Consider the following 12,200-nt stretch of genomic DNA (forward strand, 5'->3'; position numbering starts at 1 on the left):
AGGCAAAAATGGGTATGATCAAAAAGAAAGATGGCAAGGACCTAACAGAAGAAGAGGAGATCAAGAAAAGGTGGCAAGAATATACAGAAGACCTGTATAGGGAGGATAACAATATCGGGGATAGCTTTGATGATGTGGTCAGTGAGCTAGAGCCAGACATCCTGAAGAGTGAGGTTGAATGGGCCTTAAGAAGCACTGCTAATAACAAGGCAGCAGGAGACGACGGCATCCCAGCTGAACTGTTCAAAATCTTGCAAGGTGATGCTGTCAAGGTAATGCATGCTATATGCCAGCAAATTTGGAAAACACAAGAATGGCCACCCGATTGGAAAAAATCAACTTATATCCCCATACAAAAAAGAGGAAACACTAAAGAATGTTCAAACTATCGAACAGTGGCACTCATTTCACATGCCTGTAAGGTAATGCTCAAAATCCTGCAAGGTAGACTTCAGCAATTCATGGAGCAAGAATTGCCAGATGCACAAGCTGGGTTTAGAAAAGGCAGAGGAACTAGGGACCAAATTGCCAATATCCGCTGGATAATGGAAAAAGCCAGAGAGTTTCAGAAAAACATCTATTTCTGTTTTATTGACTATTCTAAAGCCTTTGACTGTGTGGACCATAACAAATTGTGGCAAGTTCTTAGTGGTATGGGGATACCAAGTCATCTTGTCTGCCTCCTGAAGAATCTGTATAACGACCAAGTAGCAACAGTAAGAACAGACCACGGAACAACGGACTGGTTTAAGATTGGGAAAGGAGTACAGCAGGGCTGTATACTCTCACCCTACCTATTCAACTTGTACACAGAACACATCATGCGACGTGCTGGGCTTGAGGAATCCAAGGCTGGAGTTAAAATCGCTGGAAGAAACATTAACAATCTCAGATATGCAGATGATACCACTTTGATGGCTGAGAGCGAAGAGGAACTGAGAAGCCTTATGATGAAGGTGAAAGAAGAAAGTGCAAAAGCTGGCTTGCAGCTAAACCTCAAACAAACCAAGATTATGGCAACCAGCTTGATTGATAACTGGCAAATAGAGGGAGAAAATGTAGAAGCAGTGAAAGACTTTGTATTTCTAGGTGCAAAGATTACTGCAGATGCTGACTGCAGTCAGGAAATCAGAAGACGCTTAATCCTTGGGAGAAGAGCAATGACAAATCTCGATAAAATAGTTAAGAGCAGAGACATCACACTGACAACAAAGGTCCGCATAGTTAAAGCAATGGTGTTCCCCGTAGTAACATATGGCTGTGAGAGCTGGACTATAAGGAAGGCTGAGAGAAGGAAGATCGATGCTTTGGAACTGTGGTGTTGGAGGAAAATTCTGAGAGTGCCTTGGACTGCAAGAAGATCAAACCAGTCCATCCTCCAGGAAATAAAGCCAGACTGCTCACTTGCGGGAATGATATTAAAGGCCAAATTGAAATACTTTGGCCACATAATGAGAAGACAGGACAGCCTGGAGAAGATGCTGATGCTAGGGAGAGTGGAGGGCAAAAGGAAGAGGGGTCGACTAAGGGCAAGATAGATAGATGTTATTCTAGAGGTGACGGACTCGTCCCTGGGGGAGCTGGGGGTGTTGACGACCGACAGGAAGCTCTGGCATGGGCTGGTCCATGAAGTCACAAAGAGTCGGAAGCGACTAAATGAATAAACAACAACAATAGGTAACTAAGATATTAAAGGTGTTCACCTGGATTTTACTTTAAAAAAGGACTGAACATCTTTATGAATTGTTGCATCAGGTACTTGACGTTGTGGGGGTAAAAACCCCATTGTACTAGGTGGGGTTTATTTTAAAGCAAGAGTGCATGGGAATCTGTGCAAGTCTGAGTGGACTCTGACCTACCATAAACTGAACAATGTACACATGTCTAAAGCTTTAGGCTAACACATTCTCAAAGCCTCACATCTGCAAAATACAACAAACACTGCTGATTATCATACATGGCTATCATAAGGATAATGTATGAGAAATACTTTAAGCATTTGAAGAATGCTATATAAGTACTATTAATAATGTTAATGCTCATCAAGACACAGTTCATACATGTCAGCAAGGAAGCATAATTGTTTTCAGATCATATTTAATCTCCATTGTCATCTTCAATCTTTGTAAGCAGCATAGGTTCACAGTCAATAACTGAATGCCTAGAGTATTTTACCTTTAGATATTTAGAAAAGGATGTTTCATATATTAACATTTATATAGTGCTTCTTGGCAAAGCTTATATTTACCAAGTAGTGTATAAAAAGAAACTAAAAGCAACTATGCCAGAAAATAAGCTGTATTAAGAGAGATGTAGTTTTATTTTGAACCAATGTGAATAATACAGAAAGGTTTCTTTAATCATTTCACCAAAGGATATCAATTGGAAACTGAATTTTAGTATTTTGGAATACTAAAAATGCTACCAATGACCATCATTAAAGAAAAATACCATTCAAATCTTGAAAATGCCTCCATTTTCCTCAGCCTAATAGTCTTCAACTTGTGTTAGATGTCATCGCACTATGGCCATGTTGAAGGAAGTTATCGAAACAAGACTGTGGGACAGAGCACCAAGTTGAAAATGCTAAATGCCTTCTAGAAACACATAGCGATTGTAGCATAAATCCATGTTTTTATTACAAAATGGATATATTGTTTTGCATGCAATATCTGGTACAGAAGGAAATTCATCTCTTAGAAAAGTAATATCCAAACTGGAGACAAATGGATTTGTTTCCATAACTTTGTTACAGGATGTAGCCTATATAGAGTGATGCATCATTCCTTAATGAAGATACATTCATAGGGACTCATGATGCTGGGGTTGGAGTTAGCAACATTTTTGTATAGTGTCGGGAGAAAAGTAGAAAGTAGTGAGCAAAAGAAAATAAAAGCAGGAGGTAAGAAAAAAATGTAAGGACATCTGATCAAGTATTATTTACTATACCTCTCCATAGTTTTCTATCTATCCTTGCAAACTGTCCATTGGTCCTCTACCATGCACCAATTTGTACATTGTCTTTCATACTTTAAATTCTTACCTCTCTCTTTTTCAGGATCTCACAAACTGTCATGACTTTCCCAGTCTTCCCCTTTCTCTTGACCTATTCACTCTTCCTTCATATATGTCTTTTGCCACTTGATCCTCATTCACTTTCTCTATATGACTACAACATATTTCTTTCATACTGGTCACTGACTTTGTATTCAATCCACATTCACGTAACATCCATTTATTCTTGATCCCATCGGTGCTTATCTTATCACCCGTAAGAAGTACCCCATTCCCACTGCATTTAGATTGTTTTTGTTTTTCCTGACATACCCAGCACCCATTCATTTCCATGTAACAAAACAAACAGAAGCACTCTTCTCTATGCATCTGTTTTGCTCCATTTGGCAAACACTCTTTCCTTGCAACTGACTACTTATTATCCACAACTTTATGACCAACATTTGTATGTCTTAATTTTTTTTCATCCATTTTTCCTATTCTTTGTAAACATTCTCCCATGGTAGACAAATTCATCTACCAATCAAATTTTTCCTTCACAGATGTACATCAATAGATGTAGAAATGGCACTAGCATCAGTCAAATCTAGTCAAATAACCTCTGAGTCAGGTATTAATTATGTTTGCTAGATCTTGAAAATCAAATGTTTAAGCCATTTACTGTATTTTCTAGTTACTTGATAAGCAATCTATCTAGTATTTATCAAAGTTGTCTTCTGGACAAGATTCTTTTCATAGGTACTCTACTGAAGGGATGGTTGAGGGATGTTGGTGTGGCAGTCCATACTGTCAGCAGCAGTCATGTAGCATCCAGTTATACCCCGAGAGATAAAAGAGAACGATACCCCCATTTAAAAAAAAAATTCTGTGGGAGATCTTGTTTTGTCTTTTCATTCTGGTTGGCATAGGGGATGCCACTTTGCCAGTAGACAAAATGATTGCTCTTGTTCTGGGCAGGCTGAAGACAGTCCTTGAAAAGAGTGATAGAAAGGGCAGGTTATTTCCCAACTAGCTCAGTAGTCTGGAAACATGCATTTTCCTAAAGCTTCTGCCATTGCAGGCATCAATTGAACTACATTAGCCAATTAATATAAATGAAGTTAAGCTGTACAGCTGAAACACTGTCCTAAAAATGGGATGCATTTGGGGCTTCCAGGCCAGGAAAGTTACTTACTCAAGTTATTTATGGCCCTTGGACATTATTATGTGGGAAGTGAGTATCTTAAGACGTTGGTAGGGTCTACTTTTTCCAGTAGGGTAGAGTACTGGGATAGAGTCCTTATCACTGGGCAGACATACCTTGGATGGATGGACGGACAGAGACAGACAGACAGGAATAAGAACTATTGGTTTATTTCGGCTTGCTTGAGTTCACCAAGCTTCCGGAAGACAACTTTGATAAATACTAGATAGATTGCTTATCAAGTAACTAGAAAATACAGTTAATGGCTTTAACATTTGATTTTCAAGATCTAGCAAACATAATTAATATGTGACTCAGAGGTTATTTGACTAGATCAGACTGATGCTACACACAGATTCTTTCATGTCTCATGATACATTGCATTTGAAAATTTCTTTGTAGAGAGCCTTAAGGACATAGTAGTTGAAATTGCATTGTATCAGAGGGCTGAATACAAACCTGCACAAAGTACAAAGTATTTCCATTACTGATCTAAAGGCCTGTTTGAAAGTTGCATCTGTGAAATTCAGTTACATTTATTCTAATGCAACACTTCATTAAGGATTTAATAATGACCTAATATAGTTTATATGAGTACCTGTGTTGAACATTTTCTGCCTTTAAGGAAAACACTTCATATTCTATTCCATAAATTAATCAGAGAGAGATAAAGAGAAGAGAGATGGTGTTGCTCTTGACGAGCTATATGATTTGATCTTGTAAGAAAGGAGAATGTGGAGAAGACTAGCCAGCACTTCATTCCTGCTGGAAAGTTTGTACTGTAACAAATAGGAATGAAGATTCCTCTGGGCAAGCTTGTGATAAGTTGTCCTGGATTCAGAATGTGACAAAACGGGGGGAAGAATAGAAGCAGAATTATGACCTAGGATCCTTCTCTTTTCTCAGTCCTAGGATTTATATAATAATGCTACTCTATCCTACTTGGCTGAAAGTGAAGAGGAACTGAGGAGCCTTATGATGAAGGTGAAAGAAGAAAGTGCAAAAGCTGGCTTGCAGCTAAACCTCAAAAAAACCAAGATTATGGCAACCAGCTTGATTGATAACTGGCAAATAGAGGGAGAAAATGTAGAAGCAGTGAAAGACTTTGTATTCCTAGGTGCAAAGATTACTGCAGATGCTGACTGCAGTCAGGAAATCAGAAGACGCTTAATCCTCGGGAGAAGAGCAATGACAAATCTCGATAAAATAGTGAAGAGCAGAGACCTCACACTGACAACAAAGGTCCGCATAGTTAAAGCAATGGTGTTCCCCGTAGTAACATATGGCTGCGAGAGCTGGACCATAAGGAAGGCTGAGCGAAGGAAGATCGATGCTTTTGAACTGTGGTGTTGGAGGAAAATTCTGAGAGTGCCTTGGACTGCAAGAAGATCAAACCAGTCCATCCTCCAGGAAATAAAGCCAGACTGCTCACTTGAGGGAATGATATTCAAGGCAAAACTGAAATACTTTGGCCACATAATGAGAAGACAGGACAGCCTGGAGAAGATGCTGATGCTAGGGAGAGTGGAGGGCAAAAGGAAGAGGGGCCGACCAAGGGCAAGGTGGATGGATGATATTCTAGAGGTGATGGACACGTCCCTGGGGGAGCTGGGGGTGTCGACGACCGACAGGAAGGTCTGGCGTGGGCTGGTCCATGAAGTCACGAAGAGTTGGAAGCGACTGAACGAATAAACAACAACAATCCTACTTGTACACCTTGTCCTTCAACTTGCCCTTCAGTGCTACCAGTCTTCCCCCTCATCTCCAGTAACCACATATTTACAGCTCTGACCTTCCTGTTTCAAGTACCAATAGCTCCATGCAGCAAGAGTCATGTAGCAGCTTCATCTAATGCATTTGTTCTGATGTCAGCTTTTGTGGATGAGAGCCCATTAACGCCAAATAGATTGAATCTTTTTATTTCAAAATGAAACACGAAAACTGATCTCATTCCATAGATTGTTAACTATTCCTCCTCCCACACCCCTATTAAAAAGTCATCTGCATCACTTCGCATGCTAAATTGTTTGAGTTCTTTTGGTGCAGAATGGTGGTTTCTCACATGCAGAGTAGGAACTGCCCTCCCAATATATGAAGATTTTCCTTGAGGCAGTTTTAGGTCAATTACATCAGCCAGCTTGAACATTAATGATGCCTGGAATATTTCTATTGTATCCCCTTTTAGCTGTGACAGCAGATAACATTTTTAGTTGATGTCTACATCCCCAGAAGATTACTGATTTTTCTGTAGCTTTAGATAATTGGATGCTGAAATCTGCGAAATGTACTCTGTGATTTAATCGTCTCCTGTTTTTGTCTGTTGCAGTGACAGCTATATTGTGCGAGTCAAAGCTGTGGTTATGACCCGGGATGACTCCAGTGGAGGATGGTTGCCCCAAGAAGGAGGTGGCCTTAGTAGGGTTGGCGTCTGCAAGATCCAGTGCCCCGAGGCCAATGGAAGAAATGGATTTCTCATTCATGGAGAAAGGCAAAAGGACAAGCTGGTAAATTAAACTGATTTGGTGCTGACTTTGGTCCCTCTTCCTCCAGAAGCCCTCCCCCCATCTTTCTTGACATTTTACAAGATCATACGTGACACATCTACAAAACTACAAAAAAATTAAAAACCTGGTTGTGTCAGCATGTCTGGAGCGGGGAGAGGAACAGTCAATCGTGGGGATGGCTAGCGCCTTAGTATGGCCCCTGATACTCACTGATTGAGGTACAATCTTAGCCATCTGGATTCTACCGTATTTTGTATCTTTTATCTATTTATAGTTATAGTTATTGTATTTATGGTAGTATTGTATTTTAAATTTTGTGGTTTTTTTGTAAACTGCCCAGGGTCCCTCCTCGGTGGAGGAGATGGGCGGTGATAAAATTTGGTAAATAAATAAATAAACTTCTCCTCTTGGTGCAAAGGGATGTTATCTGTGGTTTTAACAAAGAGCAGGGTGTATATTAATGTTTAGACTCGTTGTTGTTGTTGTTGTTGTTGTTACATAGCTTAACTCTGAAAATGGAAAACAACACTTTTTCCCCCCGAAATTTGCTAAACAGAATAGAAATAATTAAAAAAAAAACCTGACAAAGGCAGCCACATGGTATGAGGTAATTCAAGCTTTTGAAATGGGAGTGAATTATTTATACCATTTCATTTGAGATAGAGAACAGTAGAGCAAAAATGCCAGGCTGATTTAAACTTAACTCTTTGCCGTGGCTGTTTATTGAACCCACGGCTTCCTGCTTCTTTGGAACAAATAAAATGGGGGGAGTGGTGTTAGGAGTTCTCCCCTCGCCCGCTTTTAATCAAAAGATGGCCCCTGTCTGCAAATTGATTCTAGTCTAATCCAGAATGGAATAATAAACTAAAGAGATAGCAGATAAGGTTTTTGTTGCAGCTTTAGGTCTTCTACATAACAAATGAGGCCTGCAATAAAACGTTGCAGCATGAAGTCTTCAGAGTCCCAGTCAGCTGTGCCATTCTGAGTAATATTCTATTCCACCGGTAGTGAAGTATGATCCTAGCCAGGAAGTACAAGAAAGGAGACAGTATTTATAAGGCAAGAAGCATTTAGAAAGAACAAAATAAGTTAGTTAGTTAGTTAGTTAGTTGTGGGTTGAGTTACCATTGGTAAAAGCAGAGTATGAACTAGAAGCAGGTTATATATTTTAGATACTTTAAATAAAGTAAGTGAATGCTGTTTAGCAGACAGTCTCAACTATAAAGAAAATCATTCCATCCCTTGTGTATTCCCCAGCATAAATGTTCTGTGACCACTGAACATGCTCAGTCCTAATTGGGTTGCTTTGGGCTCCCCCCCCCATTAAGCCTTTCTGTGCCCCCCTTCCCTTTAAAGAAGTTTATTTCCTCAAACCTTCAGGTTTCTCCAAGCTAGCCTTCTGTTTGGCCCCTCAAGAGTGAAGTGGTACCATTGGATGTGGGGTCTGCTAGTGGTTCTAGGTGACCTGAGCAGGTTACTGCCTTCACTCTGCACCCCAAATTCTTCAGGGCTGTCACTGAAAGCATGACCAGGGCTTCCTACAACTTGTGTGAGCACCCCATCAACAGAAAGAAAGGGGTGCACATTAACCAAGTTGCTTACCCTTTCTTCAGGAGTTCTGAATTGCATTTATAAGTTGCCCATCATGAGTTGATGGTGATTTGGTGGCACATAAGTTAAATAAATAAATAACCTATCCTACGGGGTTGTTATTTTACGTTGAGTGCCAGTTGCAATGCAGGTCTACTATTCAAGTCTTAACCCATAACCCAATACATACAGGTTAGCTACTTCCAGTTGAATGGAGAAAATAGCAAAGCTGTCTGCCGTTGGATAGTTCCCACAAACCCCCCAATTCTATACGTTCAGGAAGCTGTTAAAAATGTGAGCATTTGGGACAGTACGGCAAGTGGTTAAACCACTGATAAATGATGGTACTGTTAGAATGAATATGGAATGTGATGATGAATTGGTTATTATGGTTTGGTCATATGGATGTTTTTGAATGAGCCAGGCTTTACTGATTCAGTTTTGATATACTGGTTTGGAGATGTGCTTAGAGTCATATGACCAAAGCAACTTGAAAGTACAATTAATAAATTAATTAAGCTCTGCTATCTTCCAACTAGCATGCCCACTGAGCTTCTACCTGTGTATTATGGTAGCTGTAGTCCAGCGTGTCCAGAGAGTACCAAATTAGACGAGGCTGTAGCCAAGGAAAAGAAAAAGAACAATGATTACATGGTTGGCCATGAGATGTGAGTGGTCAGTGTGGTACTAACTATAGCTATACACATTGGATTTCATTTTGCATGAAAAGGAGTAAAGCCATGTATGCTGAAATGACATAATACTTACACACACATACACACGGGTAGAGAATAGGTTCCTAAAGAAGTTAAGCTTGGCTTTGCAGAGATATGAAGTACAGCATGTAATATAAGAGTTTGTGTTCCTGTATCAACCAAGCAGGAAATGTTTAAAGCATGTTGTCTTCTCTCATTTAATTTTCCTGATTTCTTGTTGAAAGGAGAGTCATGTCAAAACAACTGCAAAGCAAGCAGACTTAAATGACTTTTTTTTTTTTTACTGTGCAAGAGGAAGTAATAAATTACACTAACAAACTCGTGCCCTTTGCTTGTAAATATCATCATTGCACATCTTTGCACTTTCACCCCAGGTGGTGCTGGAATGCTATGTGAAAAAAGACTTGATCTACACTAAAGCAAATCCTACATTTCACCACTGGAAAGTTGACAACCGAAAATTTGGACTCACTTTTCTGAGCCCTGCTGATGCACGAGCATTTGACAGAGGGGTGAGAAAAGCCATTGAAGATCTCACAGAAGGTACAAAACAATATCCTACAACTTTAATGTGTGTAGCAAAATGGCTGTCTTCTCCATTCCCCCCCCCCTTTTTTTTTGGGTGGCAACTTTGGAGACAGAATGTCACATGTCTTTCTCTGAAGCCCTGCTACAGTACTTAAACCAGAGTCTTAACCTTCTGTATTGGCTTGCAGAGAATGCGATCCCAATTATTCAGACAGCCCTCTACTATCTAGTAACTGTTCTATTTGAAGGAATGGTGAGGTTAATCCAGAGTGAGCAAGTGTAAAGTATTTCTCATATTATCGGTCTTTCTTTGTGTTTTCCTTAATCGTTGTTACCTTGAATAGACTCTTTAAGATTGACATTATCAGAGGAAGCAGTTAAAATGTTTTTGCCAACTGACTTGTACTTTGTGCTTTTAATTCCTTTACATGGTTGGAGAGTGGCAAGGGGAAGCCCAAGTCCTAATTCATCTAAGGTGGCTGTTCTCATTTCTTTTTACCATTCTAAAACACCTGATCAGGAATTCACCAAAAATACCCAGATAAAATGAACTGCTTTTGTAAAAGCAGGAAAGAAGTTGGCTTGGTCCCAAGGAAAATTGACCGGGGTTCTAAGCCTACCGCCAGGCGCTCTACTTCATTCCAGGGCAACCCTCCGGCTCTTGTTTGACTTTGGACACGTGGCTTATGAGACAGATGGCTGTGCCTAAAACAAATATTTGCCCTCTGCTACATTTTTGTAAATAGGCTGACTGGAATATAATCTTTCATCTGAAGGAACAACACACATTTTTAAATGTCTTTGCAGGATCTACAACATCATCCTCCACAATCCACAATGAAACTGAAGTTGGAGATGACGATGTCTTCACTGTACGTATCTTCTGTTTCAAATTCATTTTTGTACCCTCTGAATGGCTTTTTCTTTCTCATGAGAAAGTAAAGCCTGTGATTGCCAGTCACATGAAGAGAAGGTGATTGCAGAAGTGAAAATAAAGTCTCCCTTGAGTCAAACTGAGCTCCTGGTGGCAACACAGGGACTTCTATGTTGCTTTCTTGGCAAGAATATTGAAATGGTTAGCCACTGCCTTCTTCTAGAATACTGTTTTGATTTCCTAGTCTAGTCGACAGGTATAGATATTCTGGTGGTCTCCCATCCAAGTACTTACCAGGCCCATCATTTTTTAGCTTTTTTGAGCTCAGCCAACTTTGGCTAAGTGCTGCTAGTCACATGCAAACCTACATGTGGAAATATTAATTATTGATTTGTTGATTTTGAACTTCTTTTTTATTTTCTGCAACAAAAATATAAGGCAAATTATAAAATAAATATTATGGCCTAATTCTATCAGTAAAAACATAAGGAAGAATAACAAGATAACAAAATGAAAGGTGTCAACACAGCCCCTGGCTTTAAAAGTGACATCCAGTTGATAAATTTATCTTGAGCAGTCATTCTAAAGTTAAATTCTCACAGTTGATTTCACCAGGAAATGGGAACAGTTAACAAATTGGATGGAGATGATAAATGCTGCTCTCCCACAGGCATCCCTAAGTGGGTATGGATCTACTGTTTCACTCCCTTCCCCCCTCTTTTTTTGCTTCAAGTGGGAATGCAACTTCATCTCAGATAGACTAGTGAATTTTCCAAGATCATCTGTCCCTCCAACCCTAGTAAGTAAATAGAAGACTATAACCTGTAGTGTTTTGCTTGCATTAATGCTTGGGTTATTTTACCTAATTCAGAATGTTTTGTGGCACTAGTTTAGAAATTCCACATCTTCCCTATGATCAGGTAGGAAAAAGGAGGAGGAGAAGGGTATATTAATGGCATTCCATCTGTAATCTCCAAATGATCTCTTCCAGAAGCTCTGCTGGAGCAGATCTAAACAATCTATTTCAGTCAAACCATGACACTACTGAACCATATGCTCAGAGCTTGTGCCCCACATCTGGTTTTTGTTTTTGTTTTTCTAAAGTATGTTTTAGCAAAAGGCTGGTGTCTTTAGAAGGTCTACGGCTACAGCTTCAAGATGAATCAGTACCTTGCTATCTTTCAGGAAAACGTTTATCATCTCCTTGACCCGATCGCTCAACTCTGCCCTAGCAGATGTAATAAGTCATGACAGGCATGGTAGACCTTGTCATTCCAGAGATTTTGTCCACCTTCTCAGGTTTCACAAACTGAAAAGTAAACTATCTAGATAGAGTCTCAGTGATTATCTGGATAGATTCTGTTTCAGTGCTGTATATGATTTATTTATGGGAAATTATTTGAAAGGGTAGCTTTTAAGAGATTCAGACACACTCACATTTTATTATGTTTATAACCAATCTGTCACTGAGGGAACAAAATACTCCCGTTCATGTACTGGCCTAGGCCTGCTTTCAGAACTACTCAGGCTATCAGCATCTCACGGTTTCCTATTAAAGCTGATTCTTACCGTGTGTTGTATCTTTGGCACAGTTCTGCCTCTGGAATTTGGGCTGTAATTAAGCCTTGGCTCTTGTGACTGAAACTGCATGATTCTTCTGTATTTCCCTCTCTCCTCCCTCCCTGTCTTTCGTTTTTCATAGGTCAGAGTGTTGAGGGTAGCATCCCTCAGGAAACTGAAACAGGCATGCAATATTCCTGACTTTTCTATTCAGAAAACTGGCTGTTTGA

General features: G+C 39.8%; 1 protein-coding gene across 1 annotated transcript in view; it reads left to right on the forward strand.

Annotated features, from left to right (window-relative positions):
- Positions 1 to 12,200, forward strand: part of SPRED2 (sprouty related EVH1 domain containing 2) — an 83,538-nt gene that overhangs the window by 48,419 nt on the left and 22,919 nt on the right. Inside the window, exons 2-4 of the mRNA XM_063316641.1 lie at positions 6,525 to 6,702; positions 9,383 to 9,551; positions 10,344 to 10,408. Coding sequence (XP_063172711.1) covers positions 6,525 to 6,702; positions 9,383 to 9,551; positions 10,344 to 10,408 — 412 coding nt within the window. The remainder of the gene's footprint in view (positions 1 to 6,524; positions 6,703 to 9,382; positions 9,552 to 10,343; positions 10,409 to 12,200) is intronic.

The sequence above is a fragment of the Candoia aspera genome, chromosome 1 (genome assembly GCF_035149785.1).
Source record: "Candoia aspera isolate rCanAsp1 chromosome 1, rCanAsp1.hap2, whole genome shotgun sequence".
In the NCBI taxonomy this organism is placed as follows: Eukaryota; Metazoa; Chordata; class Lepidosauria; order Squamata; family Boidae; genus Candoia; species Candoia aspera.